General features: G+C 38.4%; 1 protein-coding gene across 1 annotated transcript; it reads left to right on the top strand.

The window, feature by feature from the left end:
• The first annotated feature begins 268 nt into the window (after window positions 1-268).
• LOC137732894 (uncharacterized) lies at window positions 269-24,017 on the top strand. The gene is made up of 13 exons (XM_068472147.1): window positions 269-575; window positions 13,504-13,616; window positions 14,201-14,779; window positions 15,140-16,342; window positions 16,426-16,753; window positions 16,942-17,197; window positions 17,287-17,503; window positions 17,676-18,025; window positions 18,162-18,671; window positions 18,972-20,175; window positions 20,297-20,650; window positions 20,836-21,073; window positions 21,276-24,017. Exons 2-13 carry the CDS (start codon window positions 13,521-13,523, stop codon window positions 23,780-23,782), a joined length of 7,842 nt encoding a protein of 2,613 aa, XP_068328248.1. The 5' UTR covers window positions 269-575; window positions 13,504-13,520; the 3' UTR covers window positions 23,783-24,017.
• The last annotated feature ends 782 nt before the right edge of the window (window positions 24,018-24,799 follow it).

Below are 24,799 nucleotides of genomic sequence, written 5' to 3'. Positions count from 1 at the left end.
AGGAATCGAATGCCAGAATAAGTTCTCACATTATCTTTTTTTACAATTCCGTTGAGGAATCGAATGCCAGATTAAGTCCTCACATTAGTCTTTTTCACAATTGCCCAAGGAATCGAATGCCCGAATTAGTCCCCACTTTCGTCTTTTCCAATTACATACTACGTTGGGATTCTCTGTCGTACTACGTTGTCTCTCTCATGCATTCGTCTCATAATCTTCTGCTAAGAAAGTTCTTCCGTTTTCATTATTTACTCCATTTCAAATTACACATGCCTGTATTGTTTAGTTTCTTCATCACAGAACCTTCTTTTTCTTAATTAATCTACTTTGATTTACTTCTAAAAGAGAAAAACTTGAAACTGAAAACCAGAAAATAAAACAAAAACATTTCGTTCTATCAATTTCGTTGTTTTCTTGTCTCTTGATTTCATTTTCTTCCAATTTCAACTTCCTGTTGATCGGTTTTACTTGAAAAGGGAAAACAAAAAGCATACATACTTTGTTCAGCTTCATTTACAGACCGATTGTGCTCTGGCATTTTGTAGGCAAAGGAATCTGGAGAGAGAATGCAGAAGGTACGTCTTTTGATTTTTCCTAGTTTTTGTTTCCTTCTGCTCTTTATAGGTTTTTTTTTAGTTGTTTGTGCGAACAAAGCTACGAACCTCTTGTGAATGAACACTGATGAGTCTCCCTGTGAACAAAGCTATGAACTTCTTCCTTGTTTGGTTGTTTCTGGGGGGTATCGAGGTGACAAACGTCGTGGGCTCGACGAGGGCTTCGATTTTGATATAAAGATTCGTCGAAATCAGTGACTGAATAGGAACTACTTAACATAGAAAATTAGAGACGGATTGTAACAATCCTTGTTAATTTCTTTTCTTCAATCTATTTCTCAAATGGGTGTATAATCCATCATATTTTAATTAGCAAGGCAATGGACGATAATTTTTTTATTCTCAATAGATTAGTGAATTAAGGCAAACTCTAATTCTCACAAATCACGAATGATGCCAAGTAGTATGTCATGACCATCAATACTTATTTAATTGGAATTACAATGTAATATAACCTTTCTCTAATATCAGTACTCTATCACATTGGTTTAGGCCATCATGTAAGATGCCCCAAGGTTTTAAAAAGCATTAAAGGCTAGTCGGGCGGTAGCATGGCCTAGCACCTAGGTTTCTAGGCAGGGCTTAGGCATTTTTTTTTTCTTAATTTTAGTTAAATTTATTATATAACATATATATATATATATATATAAATGTCTACTTACACTAAAAAAAAAAAATACATAATTGTATCAAGATACATAAATTGCAAAATAAAATGACATAATTATAAATTGCTGGAACATATTGAAAACATGAGGACAAATGTATAATAAGTGTTCATCTAAGTATCAAACAAGTATTTTACAATTTATTGAAAAATATAAATGGGTAAATTACATTTTCATACCTCAGGTTTGGGGCCTATTTCAATTCCTTACAACATCTTCCAAACATTTCACTTTCATACCTTAAGTACTATTTTATTTCAAAATAATACCTCTATTACATTTTCCATCCATTGATCCATTAAATGCTAACGTGGCTGCCACATATATGTCACGTGGCTGCCAAATGTCTGCCACGTGGCCAAAAAAAAATAATTTTTTTTTTTTTCTTAAAAAAAAACCTAAATCTTCTAAAAAAAAAAAAAAAAAAAAAAAAAACCAAAAACAAAAGCTAAACCCGCAACCCCCATCCCTCCCTACCGCCCCCCCCCGCCAACCCAACCTGCAACCCATAAGAAGAAGAGGAGAGGGAAAAAAAAAAAAAAAAAAAAAAAAAAAAAAACCCATCTTTCATCTTCCATCTTCCTCCCCCTCCCGTCTTCCCCAAACCCACTGTGCACCCACCCTCCACCTCCTCCTCCACACCCACTACCTGCAACCCAGAAAAAAAAAAAAAAAACAAAAAACCCAGAAAAGAAAAGAAAAAAAAAACTGCCCATTTCCATACAACCCAGATCTCGTCTTCCCCAATGACTGTGGATTTAAGGAGTGGGGTGTGTAGAGGAGGGAAGAGGGTGCGTGCGAGGGTGGGTGTGGAGGGTGGGTGCGCTGGGTTTTTTTTCTTTTTCTTCTTTCTGGGTTGCAGGTTGGGCTAAGGTTGGAAGGGGGAAGATGGGAAGATGGGTGCGCAGAAGAGGTGGAGGATGGGTGCGGAGGAGTGGAGGATGGATGCGACAACGGATGGAAGATGATTAGGCTCCGACACCCGAGGGGTGTTTGACGGGATCTGGGGAGGAGGGTGTGCGGGATCTGGGTTTTCTATTTAATTTTTTTTTTTTCGGTTGAAGGTTTACATATGGGGGGTTTCGGCGCCCGGGGGGGGGGGGGGGATGAGGGGTGGGTGGTGGTGGGGTGATGGGATCTAGTTTTCTAACTTTTTTTTTTTTAATTAAATTTTTTTTTTTTTTGCCACGTGGCAGACATTTGGCAGCCACGTGGCATATATGTGGCAGCCACATCAGCACTTAACGGATCAATGGATGGAAAATGTAACGAAGATATTATTTTGAAATAAATTAGTACTTAAGGCATGAAAGTGAAATGTTTTGAAGATGTTGTAAGGAATTGAAATAGGCCCCAAACCTGAGGTATGAAAATGTAATTTACCCAATACAAAATGCCAAATATAATTTATCTATTTTTTGTCTAAGTGAGAATTGCCACTTTGGCGGTTTAGACGAGTGTCTAGGCAGATCTAGGCGCCCTTTTTATTTCTTTTATATGCCTAGAAATTAATCGTGGTGGTGGCCAGCCATTTAACGTCTAGGCAAGGCCTAAGCGACGCTAGGTGAGGACTTTTAGGGGGCGTTTGTTTGCCCTCACTAAGTTGGACTGGACTGGACTAGCTATTAGTCCAGTACTGTGTTTGTTCCATGCTGGGACTAACATTAATGAGACTAAAGGGGACTAGCATGGACAAAACCCTTCACTAAGAGGTCTTAGTGAGACCCCCCAATACCCATGCGACTAGCTAAGACTATCCACTCTTTCTCGTCCTCGTCATGCTCAACGACCACTCCCGACAGACTCCTCGTCATCTCCGGTCACCTAGATCAATCATTAACTTTCCGACTCTCTTTCAGATCCATTTCACAACCAACTTTCATATAAAATATACCAAATTGAAGCTAGGAGTGACAAGATTACGATTTTACCTGAATCGAGGCCAAAATGTGGTCGAATGTGGCCGGAAAATGGCCTGGAAGTCTCGGCCTGTTTGGGCTTCTTCAAATCCATGACAGATTCGAGCATTCAAAGCTAAGATCTCGGTCCAGGGATGGTGATGAATTTTTTGGCAGTGCTAACTTCATCCAATTTAATGATGGTTGGTCGGAAAACACATCAGGAAACCTGCAACTCGTCGGGAAAATTGGAGCCGTGAAGTTCCGTTCGAACAACGCATAGCTAGAGAGGGAGGGAGGACAGAGAAATAGACACTGGAATCAATAAGGAGTTTGACCAGGAATGAGAAAAAGACATGAATTGAGAGGTCTAAAAGGAAAAAAAGAGGAAGAGGGTGGGACGATGAGAGAAGAGGAAAAGAGTGGGACGGAAATGGTAGGAAAAGATGGAGAAAAAGATAAGATCATAATAAAATATTAATAATTTATATATTAAATAATATAATATTAGAATTTGTGATTATCCAGCTTCTTAGTCCAATACTGCACCAAACGCTTCACTAAGTTAGTCCAATTTAGTCTAGTCTAAGCCAGTCCAGCTTAGTCCTTAAAGCTAATCCAATCCGAGATAGTCCCGCGCAACAAACGCTCCCTTAGACCACTGCATTTGCCTAAAGTTATCCACCTATGATTTCGTCAAATATGGTTGTCATCTGTCATTGATTTATTCTTTTTTTTTTCTTTTTTTTTTTTTTTTGGGTCAAAAATTGTTTTTCTTAAAGTAAATTTTGGAGGGGTTTCTTTGTTCTCTTATTTTGATTGAAAGATTCTCCATTGGATAAATAAAAAAATAAAAAACATTTTGGGTACAACGAGACTAAATCTAGACTTTACTGGTTGCAACGCATTGACAACACATGATTGCGGCGACCTTGAGATTTTATATGCAAACGTATAATATAGAAAAATAGTTGTTATTGACAATTTAAAATATGAATTGTAAGTGGTCATTTACCACAATGATAGAAATGAGTATTGCCTTGACACCAATCATGTTGACTCCCTAATCTAAAAAATTCATCATTTGTCAAAAAAAAAAAAAAAAAAAAAACAAAAGACAATTTAAAATAAGCATCATGTTGCATGATGTTATATAACCTGTATTATTGTCACGCCTCGAATTCGAGGTCAACGAAAAATTAAACCTCGTGCCAGTTGCACGAATAAAAAAAAAGTAACAAGAAAATAAACATCTCTTAATTTACATTGCAAAACTTTCTCTACACTTCCCGTGACAGTCGACTACCTATTCAAGATTCACCTGTTAAATATTCATTAGGGATGAACGGGTGAGCTCAAATACAACAATGCATTTGATACATGGAAGCAATAATAATGTTTGTATGTAATGTTTCCTCTTTACTCTATTTTGTTAACCCATTTAACAGATAAATCCATTTCTCATTTCATTAATCATCTTGTCAAACTCTCAGTCCCCAAATCTAAAATCCGATTTGATCATTTGATCAGACTTTAACAAAAAATTGTTGAGATTAAATTTTCAAGATATGACATAGGGTACAACAGTAAATACATTATAATCTTAATTTATTTTGTTATTTTTCTTCGCGACATCTTCAGAGAATGTCGTTTGATGATCAAATGCAAAATTTCAACAAGACAAAGGAAGCCATCAAGGCTAAGATTGGGGCAGAGGCTGCAGCCAAGCTTTGCAGTGAAGCCATCTACTCTTTGAAAAATAAGTAAAGGATTATAATTAGGCAAACAACATTGATCAAAATCAAGGAAAATTGTGAACCATTGAGATTATTAACAATAAAAAATTTAAAAATAATGTGTATGATTCTAATTCGCGTGTTTATTAACAACTACGGAGTTATGATATTATCATGGGAGGATAGTTTATTCATACAAGTTGTTATTGGGTAAGAGGAGCTCTTGCTTATTTTTAAGCAGACAAGCTTTGTTCTTCTTCATATTCCCGTTCCTTTTCATAACAAGTAAACATGACAGACAATCAACTTTGCTTCATCCAGTTTCAATTAAATAATTAAAGTTTCTGAGTACACTTAGGGACTAGCTGGGCATGTGTTTTGGAGCAAAAGATTGTGATGTATGTGTATCTGTTTGAAGAATATCGATGTGTCAGACCAAAAAAATTAAATATATTGTGCTTATTGAAATGTTATTAGGAGAGCAATTTATATTACAAGAGTAATACTATCATTATAGCATCTCATGTCAAATTCAAAGACAATAATAAGTTTTTGTCTACATAACATTATGACATTGATACACGATGTCGCAGTGACAATATACACGTATTATCTAAGCTCTTCTCGTGATTAAACACCAATAAAAAAAAGTGTGGAAAGGAAAAATCAAATGCATTGGGCCTATTGTCGTTGTCACATTGCAGATGTTGAACCAAAATCGTGCACCGTCGCGGACGAAGAGGTATGTAAGTCGAACCACCTACAAGAAAGCAAACAATTGTGATTAACTCATGGTACAGGTGTGGTACCTGCCAAAAGCTCTTCGACTGTCAAATTAGAAAGCAATATGAAGACTTAAATAGTGGACGAGAAAATATAGAGTATGCATGCATAGATTGCATTTACCAGAGATGTGCCATAGATAAGGGTATTTACACTAGTTGAGATAGAAACCTTATAAAATAATGATTTCGCATTAAACTGTGAGAATCCAAGAGGATATCTAAGACTAAATTTTGTTCCTTTTTAGGAGTGTGATTACTTGCGGCACACACAAATCCATAGATCGCAAGAATCTCCAAGAATATAGGAAACCTGTCTGATCCCCAATCGGATCAACTTTCTATGTCTTACGAAACAAGAATAGTCGATCTTAGCGAAGTCCAGAATAGTTGATCTCTGCGAAGTTGGTAGACTTCGCCTCCTTTTTCGGAGTTCAGCAAGATGTGGTGGCAACCCTAGTTCATTTAAGCAGCTTAATCCAATTGGAGTTGTCAAGTCCATGACCAAAATTTTGAGGTATACGTATTCTCATTTGTCTTATTTTGGCCCTAGAAAATTCATTGTCACACAAATGCCCTATCTGAAAAGAAGTTCCGCTTGCGAATGGATCTTTATCCAAAGACCGCGCCTTTCGGCGTAAATCGGAGTACATACCATTTAGTATTCTTTGACACATGGCAATCTAGTCTTGCTAACGTTGTGAGGTAGTAGAGACATTCCGGTCTCAGGCGTGTGATCTCTAAAGTTGTGCCATAGAGATAACAATGATGAGAGATGTCACTTTGCGTGTATACGAAAAACGAGGAGATGCTTTTATGTTACTGATTGATTTTGGTCTTCGAATGCACAGGTTTTGAGGCGAGACGATCCAGATTCCAGGGTGAGATGATTTCAAAAAATCCTGTCAATAACTCAGATTTTTTCCTTCATTTTCTTCATGCTTATAATTCACCCTTAAATGCAAAAAACCCTCTGACTATTTTGAAAATTTCTAAGCTCCTCCCAAACTTCAACTTGTCTAACTTTCCTCTCTATCTTTCTGTCAAAGAAATGGCATCTTCCAGTGTTCAACCTGCACTGACAACCATCTATAACTCCTACTTCAAACCTCTGATGATCATAATTCACAATAAGGAGGAATGTGATTCACTTTTCAAGGTTTGATAGAATCTGGTGAACAATTGCAAAATCCAATATGAAGCCAGTGAAAACGTCTTCTCCCTTCTGTCGAATTCTTCCTTATACCAGGATCCACCCCTAATACATAGATTTGGGTCTGAAATTCCTCATTTCAGACTTGAGAAAAGAAGTGCTGATTTTCTACAACCTTTCCTTATGCAATCTTACATTGACGTTTCACCTGATCATCACCAGCTACGAGCTTCTGGATAAATTGTATGGGACGTAGTTCAGAATTCAAGAATTCTATGTCTTGTAACCATGCCGAAGAGCTCTAGTGTTCATTATTTCTTCCAATCCAGGCCCAGTTATATGTTGGACACATACATTACCAATTTCCAAAAGCATGACAAAGATTGGAGCAAGGATGTGCTAATTGTCGATGAAGATTAGGAAGGTAAGATCTCCAGAGTAAGGGTGCGAAACACACTATCGATGGACTTGAAGTGCGACAACAACATTAAAAAATTCAGAGTTTGTCGCACGGAATTGATTGATAGGGTGTTCAAAATATAAAGCACCGTGATTGGAGTTGGCTCATCGTTCCAAGGCAGAATGAGGTACATGGGAGAGACGTTATCATCAAGCATTACTCCAAGATTCTTATTTTGGATCCACTTTCGACCTACGCCCATGCCAGAGTAAACTAAACTCAGAGTTAATAAGTAACTAAGTCAAACACAAACTTGTAGGTCAAGGCATTAATCCACCTATCATGATAACATTACTAAGAAAAAAAAATTATTATTTTCTAAACTTAGTGCTTAAAAAGATTTCCACTGTGAAATCAAAGTATCACCCTACTCTAATACTAGGTTTTAAACCCATGCATTATCTCTTGCTCTAAAACTTGCCGTCATGCATTGATCGAATTAAGATGAAAAAGTGACTATCTTTGTCCGAAATGTCCTTCAGATATTAATGTCAGTCCGACATGTTTCAATTGCCTTGTAGGGTAAGTAGTAATGATTGTTAACATTTTCAGAAGATTAAACTAAGTGTTGCATGAGAAGTTGAGCATGACTTTGGTTTTGTTTATTCTTTCACCCTGCTCCATTCCAGGTCTAAGGATTTTAATAAGTGAAATGGGTAACCAAGGAGGACTTGTACGTGGGATGAGCAACACCTCAAGAATCCTTCTGTTAGACCCTTGTATAACCCTTGTATGCGTTGGACCTAAGCATTTCCGAATCTGATTACACTTATATGACTTTGCTAAGCTACTTTGTGAGTTAGATCTCCATTAGAATAATAGTCCATCTTAATAATTTCCTAGTCTGGATGCCTCATTCAGACCTACTTTAGGCACGGGATCGCTGCAAAATGTACTTAATTTAGTATGCTGGTCTGGGATAGAAGTAATCGAACTATGGGGGTGGAGTTTAAGACCACTACTTGGGTGATTTTTGGATCGCCCTTCTGACTATTCCCTCGAATGGCCAAAGCTTAGGGTTGACTATGTAGCCCCCAACCCTTAGGTTGCATAAAATTTTTGGAAGTCGGATAATGCACTAAAGTTTACCGGGCAAAAAAGTCATGTCCTAATTTCAGTAGTCCACCTAACATAACCACACTAAATACGGCTCGAGCCTCCCTGTCTGCTAACTGGAACACAACATAATGACCTATAGGAGACTTCTTTAACAATAACACTTTGAAGTTTTTAGGCTTGAACTCTTGCATAGTTTTCAAAGTGGTGTGATATGTGGGATGTTAGGGTATTCCCTGTATAGCAAAAAGATAAAAACAAACAAAAGTCATGCGACCATCAAACTATATTCTAATTATAAAAGAATGGGGGTTTAATGAAGGGTGTGATTGAATCTGTGTTGGATTGCCTATATATCTTTGGACTTGGAGAATCAAATTACAGGTGTAGTGCTATGAAAATATGACACAATGTATGTACCTTGACTTAAGCAAGCTTTGGAGGTACTTCTCCATATCTACGCGTAGACGGACGTCATTGAAATTCTTTGCTGTTGAATCCATGATGGATGGCCTACATATCAACTCATGTCAAACAATAATCAAACCACGTGTTGTTCGTTAGAGGTTCTTAGTAATACCACCGAAGCTTGGCGATATTCCATCTCTTGGTGATAGGATGTTATGCTTCAATCCCAAGATATGTCCAAGATCAACATGTGACATTAACATGTACTTGTTCCTCTATCATAGGTCGCCTTCAAGGCATGGTCAAAACATAGTCAATAGTTCAACATTGAAGTAACTTTTCTCTTATATCATGGTTGTATCTAACCTTTGTGTTAGACTGACTACGTACCCTAAGACAAGATCAAGTCATTCGTAGTTCACAATATAATCCATCAACAACATAAAATTTCCATGAACCAACAATGCACAACATTAATCTTTAACCACATTGATCAACCAATCGGATCAAAATCATTTATAAAACCGTACTTTAAAAATTATAAATAAACTAGCTGGAAATCCCGAAGTAATCATTCAAACGTTCATCGTCCTTTCTAAATTAGTTCACAACGATTCTCAATCTTTTGTTTATAAACATGTTGAAAACTAGGGCTAAAGCGACACAGTTTGGTCGAAGCCTACAACTTTTATGATTTTACATTCTAGACCGACTCAAAGGAGCTATAAAGATTTCTCAGGACTTAATTCTAGACCAACTCAATAGAAACGAATAGCAAAAGGGATTCAAACCATTTAACTGAATCCAGACGAAACAGGGTATTAGACCACTTAACGGAACCCTAGCAAAACACGATTTCAAACCACTTAACAGAACCGACACTAGAACGGATTCCAAACCACTCAATGGAATCCAACAAAAAAAAACATAATTCCATACCACTCAATGGAATCGAAAGGAATCAGGGTATCCGGACCACTTAACGGAACCCCAACAGGACACGGTTTCGGACCACAATCAATGGAACCGACACGAGAAGGGATTCTAGACCACTCAATGGAACCCGAACAAAACATGATTCCGGACCACTCAACGAAATTGAGACGAAGTAGGGTATCCAGACCACTCAATGGAACCCCAAAGGGACATGGTTCCAGACCACTCAACGAAATCGGCAAGGGAAAAGATTCTGGACCACTCAATGGAATTCAAATAGAACATAATTCTAAACTCCATAATGGAAAGGAAGTAGGGTATCCAAACCACTGAACTGAAACCCAACAAGATACGATTCTGAACCACTCAACTGAACCGACACGAGAAGGAATTCTAGACCACTCAACGGAGTCCGAACATAACACAATTCCGAACCACTCAACGGCATCTAGAAGAAGCAGGGTATCCAGACCACTCAACGAAACCCCATAGAAACACGATTCTGGACCACTCAGCAAAACTAACACGATAAGGGATTCTGGACCACTCAACGAGATTAGAACATAGCATAATTCCTGTTGTCCTAGGGGTTAAGGTCAATGTCTAATTCCTTGTAGCTCGTTTCTTAAACCCTAGGTTGTGGTTGCTTTGCAGTCTTTTCCTTCAAAGCAATGGAGCTTCGTTCTCCTTTTTATGCTTTCCATAATGCAGGAGTAGGCTACAACTTGATCAATTTTGATTTCTTTTATTCCATCAGGTGCAATATATTAGAGCAGCTGGTGATACGATGATGGGACTGCCATCATCCTATGTAGCCAATTTCGCCTAGGATGGTATTATGCGGGAGTTTGGCAATCCAAGACATGGATGACTGCCATCAAGTTGTTAGGTTTCCTATGAACTGCTAGTTTAACCATTTTGATTGATTGGACTGGAGTACCCTCAAAGGTATGTAAAGTAGTCTTACTCCAATTGATGTTATCCATAATCCTAATCTTCTATACTGCTTCTTTGAAGAAGATGTTAACTCAAATCCGTTATCTATTAGTACTCGGCTGACCATTGCATTCAAATCTAAATTTTATCACCAAAGCATCATCATGAGGGGAGCGCACATCTTCTAAGTTTTGATCTGAGAACATCAAGATATTGGAATATATCATAAGTGGTTTATTGTTGGAAGCAACCATCCTTGGCATTTTGCATGTAGCCTTCCTTTCTTTTCTATTGTTGCCCAGATTCTCCTGCTTCTTATAGATGTAGTTAATGTTAAGGGTTAGCCTCTTGGTTGTTCGTCAATCTTCTTCCTCGTCGGTGAATTCATACCTGTCAGCCTTGCCCTTCTTTTTCAGAAGGTTTCTCTTTCCTGGTTTTGTCCTTCACGAACTCTTATCAGTATCCTTGATCAAGTAGCTGATCGCAGAGCATTAGGCAACTTCGAGTAGTGTGACCGGTGGGTTGGTGGAAAGTTCAGTATTCATTGGCTTCTTCTTGGCTAAGTGATCAGAAAGAGGTTTGGGCCTCTTAAGAAAAGGCTTGTCCTTAATGCTGTGAAGGACATTGTTGATTGTAGTATTCAAAACAGTGTATTGCTTTGGTTTAGATGAAGCTAACTTGTCATTGTGCCCTTTCTTGTCATTCTGATACGAAGAAGGAGGTGGAGTACTATGTTCATCCCCTTTTCGCCTGGACCTACTATCTTGATCCGAGTCATCATTCTTCTTTCGGGCTGTCATCCCACATAGTAATGTCATTGACCATGTCAAAGCATCCTGCTAGAGTGATATAATCATATTTTTTCTTGTTTAGCTTTTGGGACAGAGGTGAATGAATGTAAAGGCCTTGCTTGAAAGCCATCATAGCAAGCTTGTCATCTGGTTTCTCAACATCCACCAACTTCGCGTAGAATCGCTTTAGGTAATTCATGAGAATCACATTCTTGCATTAAAGCTTCATGCGGAATACAGCCTCATGGTGCTTATGAACATTATGATATACGAAGAATGTATTCGTGAAGGTGTTGACGAGAGTTTCGAAATTGTCGATTAAGAGGGATAGCAATTCCAAGAACCACCTTATGGCAAGCCCCTCCATAGTGGATGGGAACATCTTGCACATGCATGCATCGTTGTTGCTGTACAGGGTCATAGCGTTCTGATAATGCATGATGTGGTGGTCTGGATTTGAGTATAAGTAAAATTTTCCCAAGGCAACGACCCTGGTGACAACTCTGTTAGGGAGTTGATTCTGAACATCTATCGGAGCATTCCTAAGGTTATTACGATTCAGCAGTCCACACCGCTTTTGGTCTTTAGATGACTCCGAATCGTCGAAGTTGAGATGCCTAGGCTTTACACAAGAAGCTCTTACAGTGTCTAAAGGATCGAGATTGCGCTAAACTCGGATCCCACCTGAGTGGTATGACTAACAGTCCCGCCATCATGTCGTTCCTGTGCGGTTCAAATCTAATTAATGCTGGGGTCAGAGCGAGGGTCATCATTATGGATTGTCCATCCGGAATTATTGTATTCAGGTTTCCAAGTCTAAAGATAGGGACTTGGGTTTGCGGAGTAGTTCTCGGAACGTTCACCAAGGCTTTCATGTGCCTTTTGAAGTCAACAAAATTCGAACGCCCTCTTGAATAGCCCTCGAAATCTTCTGAAGATCGTTGACAGAGGTATTGATCTTCATCACATGGTGGGATGAACTCCGCTAGTAGCGGCATTGTTGTTTCCTGAAACAACAGAGGCTTTAGGAAGTTGATTGCTTCCACCTTGGCTGTTGGCGTTAGCGTTAACAGAGCTATCTTCAGCAGAAATAGTGTGGCACAGTGATTTGGTAAGGGGAACATGGTTTGCTCTCAATGAAAGCACCAATTATTGGAACCAAAACAACCGTGATTAACCAAGATACCAATGTAGTACCAGCTAAAGACTCTCCGACGGTCAAGTTAGTAAGAAATATTGAGACTCAAGCAGTGGGTGAGAGAATATAAAGTATGCCTAGTTTGCGTTACCAGAGATATTCCCTAGATAAGGGTATTTATACTAGTTGAGAGAGAAACATTTTAGGATAGTGCATCCTTATTAAACTGAAAGAATCCAAGAGGATATCTAGGACTAAATATTGTTTCTTCTTAGGAATGTGATTACTTGTGATGCATGCCAATCCCTAAATTGTAGGAACCTCGAAGAATATAGGAAACTCGTATGATTCTAATCGGATCAAGTTTCCGTGTCTTGCGGGACCAAGAATCTCAGGTAAAATCAGTGGACTTCACCTACCCTTCCTGAGTTTAGTAGGATGCGGTGGCATCACTTGTACCAAAAAGAAAATGCTAGAGCATTTTTACACATGTATCTCGAATGATTTTCGCATACTAAGCCTCTTGCATGCTCCTCTTTGTTTTTTGCCAAAAAATAAAATAAAAACAAGAGCCAAAATTAAACAGAAGTGTCTAAAAAGCTAAAAAGAAAATGTAATGCATGGAAGTCTACTTCCGACCGTTTCATGAGAAAAGGGAATAGTTTTGCATTTTGTTTTTTTTAATTAGCCATGTGAAGGTTGAACCTTTGAAGGTCAATATGGTCACTGAATCTTCAAAAGAACTTCCCCTGTAAGCTAAGCTACGAACAGTGAATACGAATCTCTCTTTTTTTACGGTTAAAAGGGATTACTTTTGTGTTTACCCTATAATTTCCATCTCTTTCTTGTAATGTATGGATAGTCTTGCTTCCTTTTTTTCTGTTTTTCTGAAACTGATCATATCAACTTTTCTCTCCATTGAAGTAGGTTTTGGAAGTGAATGAATGAGTGCGACAATGTCTGCTTCAGACCGTTTCATGGATACTGTGTTTTCTTGGTCACTTGAAGACATTTTCAATGAGAATCTGTACATAAACCAGGTTTTTTCTTCCACTTTTAGTATTAAATTTCATTTTTTTAGATTTATCTTGTTTTTCTTCAAATTTTGATGAGATTGCTACTGCAACTTTTGTCTTAAGATGTTAAGACCCAAAAAATTAAAACTTTATACAACCTTGAGAAATAATTCAATGAGTAAGGTTTTTGATTTTCAAGGTAGTAGTTTTTTCTTTACTGGCCTTGACTCAGACAGGGAAAGCCCGTTTTTGTTTTCTAATTCTTCCGCATCTATGCAAGTGTTTTGTAGCCCAATTAGTTAAGAGTGTTCACCCTACACCGCGCGTTCGGTTTTCACTTCCCCCATTATCTTTGTGTGTGTGTGTGTGTGTGTGTGTGTGTATAATATCTTCAGCCTCTATTACCATATAAGTTTACTTGTAATATGCAGTCTTAAGCTAGTGGTACTCAACCACTGGAGTTGGTTAAGTAAATATTTATGCGGTGGCTAAAGCACTCGCTTCCAACGACTGTGAATGCAATATATTTGAGCTTCTATAGTTTCCTCATGCAATGTCATCATCTGTAGATTTATCAACAAACTTATTCTGAACTTCTACTTTTCTAGGTGGAGAAGATTCCTCAATCATTTGATTCAGTTGGGCGTTATTTTGGGTCCTATTCGTTTCCTTTATTAGAGGAAACTCGTGCACAGGTGCAGTCGAGTATGGAAACTATTGACAGAGCACCATTTGCTAAAGTAGTTGCTTTTGAAGAATCCGAGTCCAATGTGGATGATACAAGGACATATAGTATCATGGTTGATAAGTGGCAAAACAGGCAAAGAGAACGTGGAAGGGAACCATACAAAACTTTGCCTTGGGATCTTTTTGTCTTAGCAGATGCGAAACCCGAAACTGATTCTGATTTACGAAGGGCAGGGAGGTCGTGGACTTTTGTATCAGTCACTAAGATCACGGAAAATAAAATAGAAGATGATATTAATGATGAGAAAATAGAGGCTGAAATAAAAGAGTTTAAAGTCAAGGCATCAAAAAGGATTGAGGTCAAGGATAACATGAGCACTCCGCCATCACTATTTGTTGTTTTCCTTGTGAATTTGACCACTAATCGCAGAATATGGGAAGCATTGCACATGTTCAGAAATCTGAAGATTATCAAGGATGTTCTGTGCACTGATTCTGTGGTAAGACCTTAAGTTCTGTGCATTGCATTCACTGAAATGGGATCTATTCATGGTATGTGAACAATAAATGATGCAAGAGGTAATGTCCTGCACTCTACACACTACACAAAATACTCAGCGACATAACTTTACGCTGTGTATAGTACACTAATAATTTTGATGCAAGCATGATGATTTTTCTTTCATTTTTATCTTTCGATCAAAGTTTCTGTCATGTGCATATGTGTACTCTGGATTCTACGGTCTCTCTCGTTCTCCCATCTACTATTCCATTCAGTTTGATCGAATAATTTGTGTTACTATATTTCAACACTGTCATTTATTGTTGGATTTGATTAAATATCTTATGCTTGGCAACAGGCTCAGAAAAACTATCCTCCCTCATATGAAATGGATGCTGACTTTCGGGATAAGTTGTTAGTTGAGAGTTCATCTTCTGGATTGAACGAGTCACAAACTGGGGCAGTTTTGGCCTGTCTTGAAATGTTGTTTTGTGATTCCAAGTCTACTTTGCAACTTATATGGGGTCCACCTGGGACAGGGAAAACTAAATCCACCGCTACTCTGCTGTTGACCCTGTTAAGGATGAATTGTAGGACTCTTGCTTGTGCCCCAACAAATGTTGCAGTAACTGAAGTAGCTTCCCATCTTGTAGAGATGGTGACTAAAGCAGAGTCCAATGCTTGGTTTTGTCCTCTGGGAAAAATTCTTTTATTTGGGAATAAAGAGGGACTCAAAGTTGGTTTTGATATTGAAGATATATATTTGGATCACCGTGTCAAAAGTCTTTTCGAGTGCCTGGGGCCGGTGACAGGTTGGAGTAGTTGCTCATCTTCCATGATTAGGCTTCTTGAGGATTGCATTTCACATTATCATATTTTCTTGAAAAATGAGTTCGCCAAAGTGAAAAAACAAAATGGTGATGGTGAAATGATAGAGAAAGGATATGGAAGTGAGACCGAAGTTAGCAAGGGCAAGTGCAAATCATTTCTTGAATTTTTCAGAGAGAGATTTGTGTCTACTGCATTACCCTTAAAATGTTGTATTTCTACCTTCTGTACCCATATAAGCCAAGATTACATTTCGGCACGTAATTTCCATGACATGATTTCGCTTTCAGGGTTAGTTGATTCCTTTGAAATACTATTGTTGCAAGGTAATGTTGATTCTGAAGCGCTGGAAGAGCTTTTCTCTCATTCAGAAGTTGAAGATGTGCTCGAGCCAGTAGACAACAACACATTTCATCTGTACATGAAAAGAAGAGAGTGCCTTTCAGTTTTACATGCCCTTCAGAAATCGATTAGAAGACTTTACCTCCCAGATGTTAGGAACAAAAAATCTGTAATGGAGTTTTGTTTTCAAAGAGCTTCCTTAGTATTTTGCACTGCATCTAGTTCGTTTAAGCTGCATAGAGTGAAATTGGAGCCACTGACCATTGTTGTTATCGACGAGGCTGCACAACTGAAAGAGTGTGAGTCAACGATACCCCTGCAACTTCCAGGTGTGAAGCATGCCGTTCTTGTTGGTGATAAGTGTCAGTTACCAGCTATGGTGAAAAGCAATGTACGTTGATGCTTACTTGGTTATATTTATTTAATCATTTCTCTGATTGCAATTTTTCTTTCGACTTATTCTTTCTTCCTTAGGTGTCCTATAAAGCTGGTTTTGGAAGAAGCTTGTTTGAGAGGTTGAGCTCAATGGGTCACTCTAAACACCTTCTAAACATGCAATACAGAATGCATCCTTCAATAAGTTCCTTCCCAAATTCAAGGTTCTACAATAACCAGATCCTGGACGCTCCAAATGTTAAAAGAAGAAGCCATGAGAAACGCTATCTTCCAGGGCCAATGTTTGGTCCTTATTCTTTTATTAATGTAATTGATGGAAGAGAGGAAAAGGACGAGGACGAACATAATCTAAAGAACATGGTAGAGGTTGCAATTGCTTTGAAAATACTGCAGAATTTGTACAAAAGTATGTCTAACCAGGGAGCCATGCTCATGTTCTAAATTCAATATTTTCGATTATGTTATTTTCTAGATGTTTCATTGTATGCTTGTAGTGTTTATTTGTTCTTATTTATTATATTTGTTGTAAGGGCCAATTACTTCTTGGTTTGGATAAGACTGAAAATTTTCTCTCGTCTTTCCCTTTGTAAACAGGATGGATTGTTTCAAAGGAGAAGCTCAGTATTGGTGTAATATCTCCTTATGCAGCTCAAGTAGGTGCAGTTCAGGAAAAACTTGGACAGAAGTACGATAAGCATGATGGCTTCAAAGTGAAGGTGAAGACAGTTGATGGGTTCCAGGGTGGTGAAGAGGACATAATCATCATGTCCACTGTGCGATCCAATCAACATCACTCACTCGGTTTTATATCGAAACCACAAAGAGTTAATGTTGCTCTCACTAGGGCTCGGTATGCTTCTATGTAAACTTGTATGCTTTTGCATTGTTTTTACTCGTTGGTAAGGCTGTAAATAACTACTGGCCTTCTAATGAATTCAGGCACTGCCTTTGGATTTTGGGAAATGAGAGAACTCTTTGTGGTAGCGAATCTGTTTGGGAGGCTTTGGTGCTTGATGCCAAGAGTCGGCAGTGTTTCTTTAATGCTGATGCAGACAAGGATATGGCCAAGGCCATATTAGAGGTGAAGAAAGGATTTTACCAATTTGATGATTTGCTTAATGCTGACAGCTTACTTTTCCGAAGTTGTAGATGGAAGGTAAAGCTCTGGGATTTTATTTATGATTGAGTTGCTTTCCAGTTTTACCCTGTTTATTTCCAAGAAATCTCTACAGTCGAAAATATGCATTCTTGTACTGGACTTTCTGGTTACTTAAATATTTTCTATGTTCATTTTTATGTCTTCTCTCCTCCCAATCTATTATCTTTAGGTACTTTTCAGTGGTAATTTTCTGAAGTCGTTCAGAGAACTTACGTCGATTCAGTTGAAGAAGTCCGTGCTAAATCTTCTATTGAAGCTTGCCGGTGGATGGAGACCTAAAAAGATAAATGTCCAGGCTATTTCTGGCTCATCAGCATTCTTGAGTCAATATAAAGTTGGACGTCTATATATTGTTTGCGCAATTGACATTAAAAAGGAGTTGGAATACACTCAAGTGTTAAAGATTTGGGACATATTGCCTTTAGAGGACATCCCAAAATTGGTAAATCGATTGGATAGTCTTTTCAAGAGATATACAGATGATTTTATCAATCGCTGCAATGAGAAATGTCTTGAGGGGTATGTTCTTCTGCATTCCCCTTTTTTTTTTCTTTTTTTTTTGTTGTTGTTGTGCTGAACGTGCCTGAATTGTTAATTGTGATTGCTTTCTTTATGGAAGAGAAGTAATTTTTATTTTTCTGTCATTTGTGACCAGTGACTTGGAAGTTCCGAAGTGCTGGCCAACCTCTTTGGATGTGCCTCGGTTGAAAGATCTTAGTGCCACTGAAATCGATCGTGATTTTGTTGGTGGTGCTTCTAATGGTAGAAGTTATGTTGAGAATTCACAGGTCAGCGAGAGTTTGTTGCTCATGAAGTTTTACGCCTTGTCATCTGGTGTAGTGAATCACTTGTTGCTTGACCGTGAGGGTAAAGAGTTGGATCTTCCATTTGAATTAACTGACCAGGAAATGGAGATTGTCCTTTATCGTAAAAGTACCTTTATGGTGGGACGGTCAGGAACAGGGAAGACAACAGTTTTAACCATGAAATTATTTAAAAATGAACAATGTCACCATTTGGCAGAGAAAGGATGCGTTAGTAGTTCAAATAGCATGGTTGAGCCGAGTTCTTTGGCTACTCAGGAGAGAACTCTACACCAGCTGTTTGTTACCGTGAGTCCTCAGCTATGTTTTGCCATAAAACAACATGTTCTACACCTGAAAAGGTACATATATTGTTTAACGAAGAAAATTTTTTCTACTTTTTTTTTTTTCTCTCGTGTTTGTAGATCATTACAAGTCCATATGACCTCATTGTTCTTGATTCTTGGATGCATCATTCATTCACTATTCATAGTTAACTCATGTATCGCATACACAATGTTCCAAAGCTTTGGTTTATTTGGAATCTTGATTTCTTTTTCTCAAACAAAATTTTTTTTCTTGTTCTTGACTCATTACTTGAATGTTTTGTAAATTTCAAACAGCACATCGATAACCTTAAGTTACTAATTTTTGTACTACAGATTTGCATGTGGTGGAAGTGATTTGACAGAGAAAATTTTGATTGATATGGCTGATTTTGATGAGGAGGAATTTCAATTCAAGGATATCAAGGATTCGTTTCAGGATATTCCTCCTGATTCTTACCCTCTTGTAATAACATTTCATAAGTTCTTGATGATGCTGGATGGAACACTGACTAACTCATACTTTGAAAGATTCCTTGATGCAACAACGCTAACTCACGGTCAATTGAGAAGCTCAAGATCAGTTGCGTTGCAAACCTTCATCAGGACAAAGGAGGTTAATTATGAGAGGTTCAGTTCATCTTACTGGCCCCATTTTAATATGCAGTTAACAAAGAAGCTTGATGCTTCACGAGTCTTTACGGAGATTATGTCTCATATTAAAGGTGGTTTAGGAGCCATAGAAGCAGATGATGGCAGACTCAGTAGGGAGGATTATGTTCAACTGTCAGAGGGCCGGGATTCCAATTTAAGCAAGCAAAAGAGAGAAGTAATATACGATATATTTCAGGCTTATGAAAAAATGAAGTTGAAGAATGGTGAATTTGATTTGGCTGATTTTGTCATTGATCTACACCATCGGATCAGGCGCGAAAAATTTGTGGGCGATCAAATGGATTTTGTTTATATTGATGAAGTTCAAGATCTCACCATGAGCCAAATTGCGTTGTTTAAGTATATGTGCAACAATGTCGAAGAGGGTTTTGTTTTTTCCGGTGATACAGCACAGACCATTGCCAGGGGAATTGATTTTAGGTTCCAAGATATAAGACATCTGTTCTACAAGAAGTTTGTGTTGGAATCAAGAGGCAATAAGCATCAAGAAAGAAAAGAAAAAGGACAAATCTCAGAAACATTTCACTTGACTCAAAACTTCCGTACGCATGATGGCGTTCTGAAATTATCACAGAGCATTGTTGAACTACTTTATCGTTTTTTCCCTCTATATATTGACATTTTAAGGCCTGAAACCAGTCTGATATATGGGGAAGCTCCAGTACTGCTTGAATCCGGAGAAGATGAAAATGCAATCATCAGAATTTTTGGAAATAGTGGAACTCATAATTCTAACATAGTAGGCTTCGGAGCTGAGCAAGTTATTTTGGTCCGTGATGTTGGTGCTCAAAAAGAAATTTTGAAAATCGTTGGGAAGCATGCTCTTGTCCTAACCATATTGGAATGCAAGGGGCTTGAATTCCAGGTGATTGATAGCACTTTTCATCTCTCTTTTGTTAATTATGATATTTTCGTGCATTGGATCTTGTATATGTTTCTAAATTTATACTTTCTTTTGATTCGTATCGTTTATGTCTTGTCTGCAGGATGTACTCTTGTACAACTTTTTTGGATCATCGCCCCTAAAAAATCAATGGAGGGTGATATATGAGTACATGAAGGAGCAAGATTTACTTGACTCTACATTGCCACAACAATTTCCAGGTTTCAGTGAAGCTAAACACAACATTTTATGCTCTGAACTGAAGCAATTATATGTTGCTGTTACTCGAACGAGACAAAGATTATGGTTTTGCGAGAATGTAGAAGAGCTCTCCAAGCCCATGTTTGACTATTGGACGAAGAAATGTCTTGTACAGGTTAGACAACTGGACGATTCCCTTGTGCAGGCAATGCAAGCTGCTAGTAGTCCTGAGGCGTGGAAATCACGAGGCATTAAGGTTTGCATTATTTACTCTATAATAGTCAGGAGGAACAAAGAATTGTTGCAGTAGACATGTAAATTTATTTGATTTGTTATCATCATCATCGTCATTAGATTCCCACTGCTAAAATAATTTATTTATGTTGTAACACCGTTTTTTAAGTAATATTTACGAAATCATTTATCTTTGTTTTCCTGCAGCTCTATCATGAACATAACTATGAAAAGGCCACAATGTGCTTTGAAAAAGCTGGTGATACTTATTGGGAAAGGAAGTCCAAAGCTGCTGGCCTTAAAGCTATCGCTGAGCGAATGCTGACTTCAAATCCTGCGGAAGCCAATACCATTCTTAAGGAAGCTACTGAGATATATGATGCTATAGGCATGGCAGATTCCGCAGCTAGATGTTTTATTGATTTGGGAGAGTATGAAAGAGCAGGTATGACTCTTTAACAACTGTTAATTTCAGCTTTCCAGAATTTATATTATAGTGAAATTGCGATAGCACTCTGATACAATTTAGCTTACTATTTGTTACAATTTGGTTTACTATTTGTTGGACGTGAATCTTCGTATTTATTGTTCTGACTTGAATCTAGTTGATGAGTCATTCTCGTAGTAAAGCTTTTTTACTGATGCAGCTAGGATTTATTTGGATAAATGTGGTGAACTGGAAAGAGCTGGGGAATGTTTTTCTCTAGCAAGATGCTATCAAGAGGCTGCAGATGTGTATGCTAAGGGCAATTTTTTCTCGGAGTGTCTCACTGTTTGTGACCAAGGAAAGCTATTTGAAATGGGTCTGAACTACATCAAATCTTGGAAGAAACATCCAGTAAAGGACCGTGCTATGGCTCGAAGGGGAGAAGGAACTGATGAAATTGAGCAGGCATTTCTTGAGAGATGCGCACTTTACTATTACAAGTTGAAAGACAACAGATCCATGATGAATTTTGTTAGAGCTTTTCGTTCTATAATTTCAATGCGAAACTTTTTGAAGGAGCACGCTAGTCTTGATGAGCTTCTTTTGTTGGAAGAGGGATTGGGAAACTATCTTGAGGCTGCAGAAATTGCAAAACTGAAAGGTGATATTCTACTCCAAGCTGATTTCCTTGAAAAGGCAGGCAAGTTCAGAGAGGCATCATTGCATATTCTATTCTATGGGCTTGCCAACTCTCTTTGGTCATATGGCAGCAAGGGATGGCCCGTGAAGCAGTTTTCACAAAAGGAGGAGCTTTTATCAAAAGCCAAGTCATGTGCTAAGCACGAGACAGAAAGCTTTTACGAGTTTGTTTGCACTGAGGTTGACATTTTGTTAAATGAGCAGAGTGACTTGGTTGTGATGAAAAATCACATGAATGCTTGCCAGAGACACAGGAGTGTTGGAGGTCAAATTTTGTCTGCTAAAAAAATATTGGATGCTCATCTTTCTTCAAGTGGCGATAAGTATGTGTGGGAAGAAATGTTGGTAAAGTGTCCAGCAAATGGAATTTCTGAAAATCAAGCTTCCGTGGAATCGTTGATTTATTTCTGGAATTTTTGGAAGGATAAAATTGCTCACATATTTGAATATCTCAGATGCCTCGAATCCCAGGAAGTTAGTGAATACAAAAGTTATGGAGAGTTTTGTTTGAATTACTTGGGAGTTTGGAGAATGTATCATAATCTGAGTCCAGTCTATGTTTTACTGATTCCTGATGCTGATTGGGTTCATGGATTGAATAAAAAATATTTTAGAAATCAAGGCGAATTGGTCTCCGTTGATGCTCAGCAGCTTGCTTCGGCCGCTAGGAATTATTGGAGTTCAGAATTGCTCTCTGTTGGCATGAAAGTTTTGGACAAGCTCGAAGAAATCTACAAGTTTCCCAGCAAGAATGTTGAGTCTGTGTTCCGTCGAAGCAGTTGTCTTAGCTATGTCTGTGAGGTCTCGGTATATCTTTTGCAATCAAAATGTTTGAACTTAAGGTATCATGATGCGGAGCGACTGCACAAACGTGTAACATTTTCGATTGAAAGTATTGTTCCTTTAGTATTTCCTGTGGATTGGAGGAATTCATTGAGGGAGAATATGATTTCTCTTCGAAGAACTGATGCTTCAAAGAATGTGTTGAAACAAGTAATAAATGAGTTTACCAGAGCAAAGAATGAGCTATCTTTTGGGCAAATTGGGAAGCTTGTGATGGTCATTCTCGGGACTGGTAAGCTTAATAATGACCTGTACAAGAAGCTTGTGAGAAAACTTGACTGCAACCAGCCATGGCAGGCGTTCATTGAGAATCTCAGTGGGATTGTCGAACATGGAAACACCAGTCAAGAACCGAAAGAGGTGTCTGCAATGTTGAGGTTCTATGAAGCTTTAGCTGAAACTTATAATGTGAACTGGAGGGCTGTGAAGGATTACATAACACCTGATTGCTTTCTATACCTTGTAGAGCGCCTTCTGATATGGGCGACTCGCTTTCAGGGTCATGCTATCACTACAAGTTCTTGTTTTACCGAGTGGCTTATATACCAAGGGGAAGATACCATCTTACGTTTGAAGGGGGCTGATGTTCGACCATCTTTGGATGGCATCCTTCCTTTTGTGATTGATGTGGCTCGGGAGTGCATTTTCAATAAGGTGGATATGGTTGAATGGATTGGTCGTTTTGTGATTCAAACGTCCATCGAAGATTGGAAGAACTACTATTCACTACTCATGTTCAGATTGGTCGTTATGTTATGCTTGGTTTATGTGAATTTTGGTATTGGTCTTGATTTACTCCATGATTTGCTGGGGAGGAACTATATCACTGAACAGCTGCCGTCAGAGTTCTATGATGCCCTCAAAAACAGGAGGAGCCACGATTCTGTTAGGTTGGATGTGAATGTGCTCGCGGCAGCTCTTAAGAAGGTCGGTAATCCTTTGGTAATAGCAAGTTTTGGGACCAATTGTTCGAGCTTGTTGTGTTCAGATGCTGTCTTTGTTGACATGATGGCCAACCAGTCTAGGGATGACATATTTAGAAATTTGTTTCGTAAACCATCTGTCCTAAAAGCTTCGCCAGCTGGATCTTGCAGTCATGCGATTTGTGCTACCAATTCTGAGGAGGGGAAGACTGGTGCTGCATTGGATAAGCCATGTGACGCCGGGGACAGACGCTATAAGTGAGGAAAATTGTGAATCCAACGAGTCTCCAGAGTCTCCGCAAATTGATGTTGCTTCTGTACCGACCGCAAGTGCGCTTTATGTAAAACTACTATGACTATGTTAAATGACTAAAAATGTATAATATTAAATGTGAGTATAATATTAAATGTGATACAATAATTTATTTTATGTTTTATTTATAATTTCATCTTCAATCTTCATCATTTCCAGGGCACAGTTAAAGATCCAAATCCCTCCCCTCCAACCCTCTGTTCTCTCCCCTTCCCAATCACCCAAATCGCCGACCCGAATTCCGAGCTTCCGAATCTCTCCAACTCCATGATCGGATTCCAATCAGCCAATCCATCCAATCAATTTTGAAAAAACCCAGAAAAAGAAAAAGAAAAAAGGGGGATGTTAAAGAAATGGCGGAAGCATCATCCGCGTCTGCGACGAAGTCGGTGTTGGAAATTCAAATAAAAACAGGCTGTAAAAGGTTGCTTCTAGCTGTTAGTTTCTTTACAGGTTGTATCCACACATGCTGCAACTACAAAGACTAAAGTTTCCTCCATGTGCTAGCTGAAATGGTGATGAAAGACAGCAAGTGTGCTGCCATGTGATGTGCTAGCAGGAAGACAGCAGTGTGCTGCTGTGTATTAGCCGAAAGAGTGTTGATTGCAAGCTGGAAAGATAGCTGCATATGTGTGCTAGACTGTCCAAAGTTCTTGCATGTGTTTTAAAGGGTGTAAAGATGTTAAACACCCCATTCATTGCATGTGTTGTTGCATTGTTTATCAATTTCTGTTTTGTATAAATAGGCCATCTTGCTAAGCTTTATAGCATCCCATCCAAATCCCATTTCCATTCTCATTTTCAGCTTGTAAGCTTTAAGAGTTGTAAACTCTTCTAATATTTCAAAGTGTTTGTTATCACCAAGCTTGCTACTTCTTTCATATATCAAAGTCCAAGTGTTTTACCAAAGCTTGTTGCTTCCCTCCTTTCTCTATTTCTTTGTCCAATTTTATTGAGAGTGAAAGT

The sequence above is a fragment of the Pyrus communis genome, chromosome 4, assembly GCF_963583255.1.
Source record: "Pyrus communis chromosome 4, drPyrComm1.1, whole genome shotgun sequence".
NCBI classification, from domain to species: Eukaryota; Viridiplantae; Streptophyta; class Magnoliopsida; order Rosales; family Rosaceae; genus Pyrus; species Pyrus communis.
Note: the sequence above shows the minus strand (reverse complement) of the source record. Positions and strands in the feature narration are given on the sequence as shown.

Excerpts from the sequence above, each read along its gene's own strand:
- LOC137732894 (XM_068472147.1), top strand. The coding sequence starts at position 13,521 with ATGAGTGCGACAATGTCTGCTTCAGACCGTTTCATGGATACTGTGTTT. Across the intron at positions 14,780-15,139 it reads TTCTGTGCACTGATTCTGTG|GCTCAGAAAAACTATCCTCC; the intron begins GTAAGACCTTAA and ends GCTTGGCAACAG. Across the intron at positions 17,504-17,675 it reads TCCGAAGTTGTAGATGGAAG|GTACTTTTCAGTGGTAATTT; the intron begins GTAAAGCTCTGG and ends TATTATCTTTAG.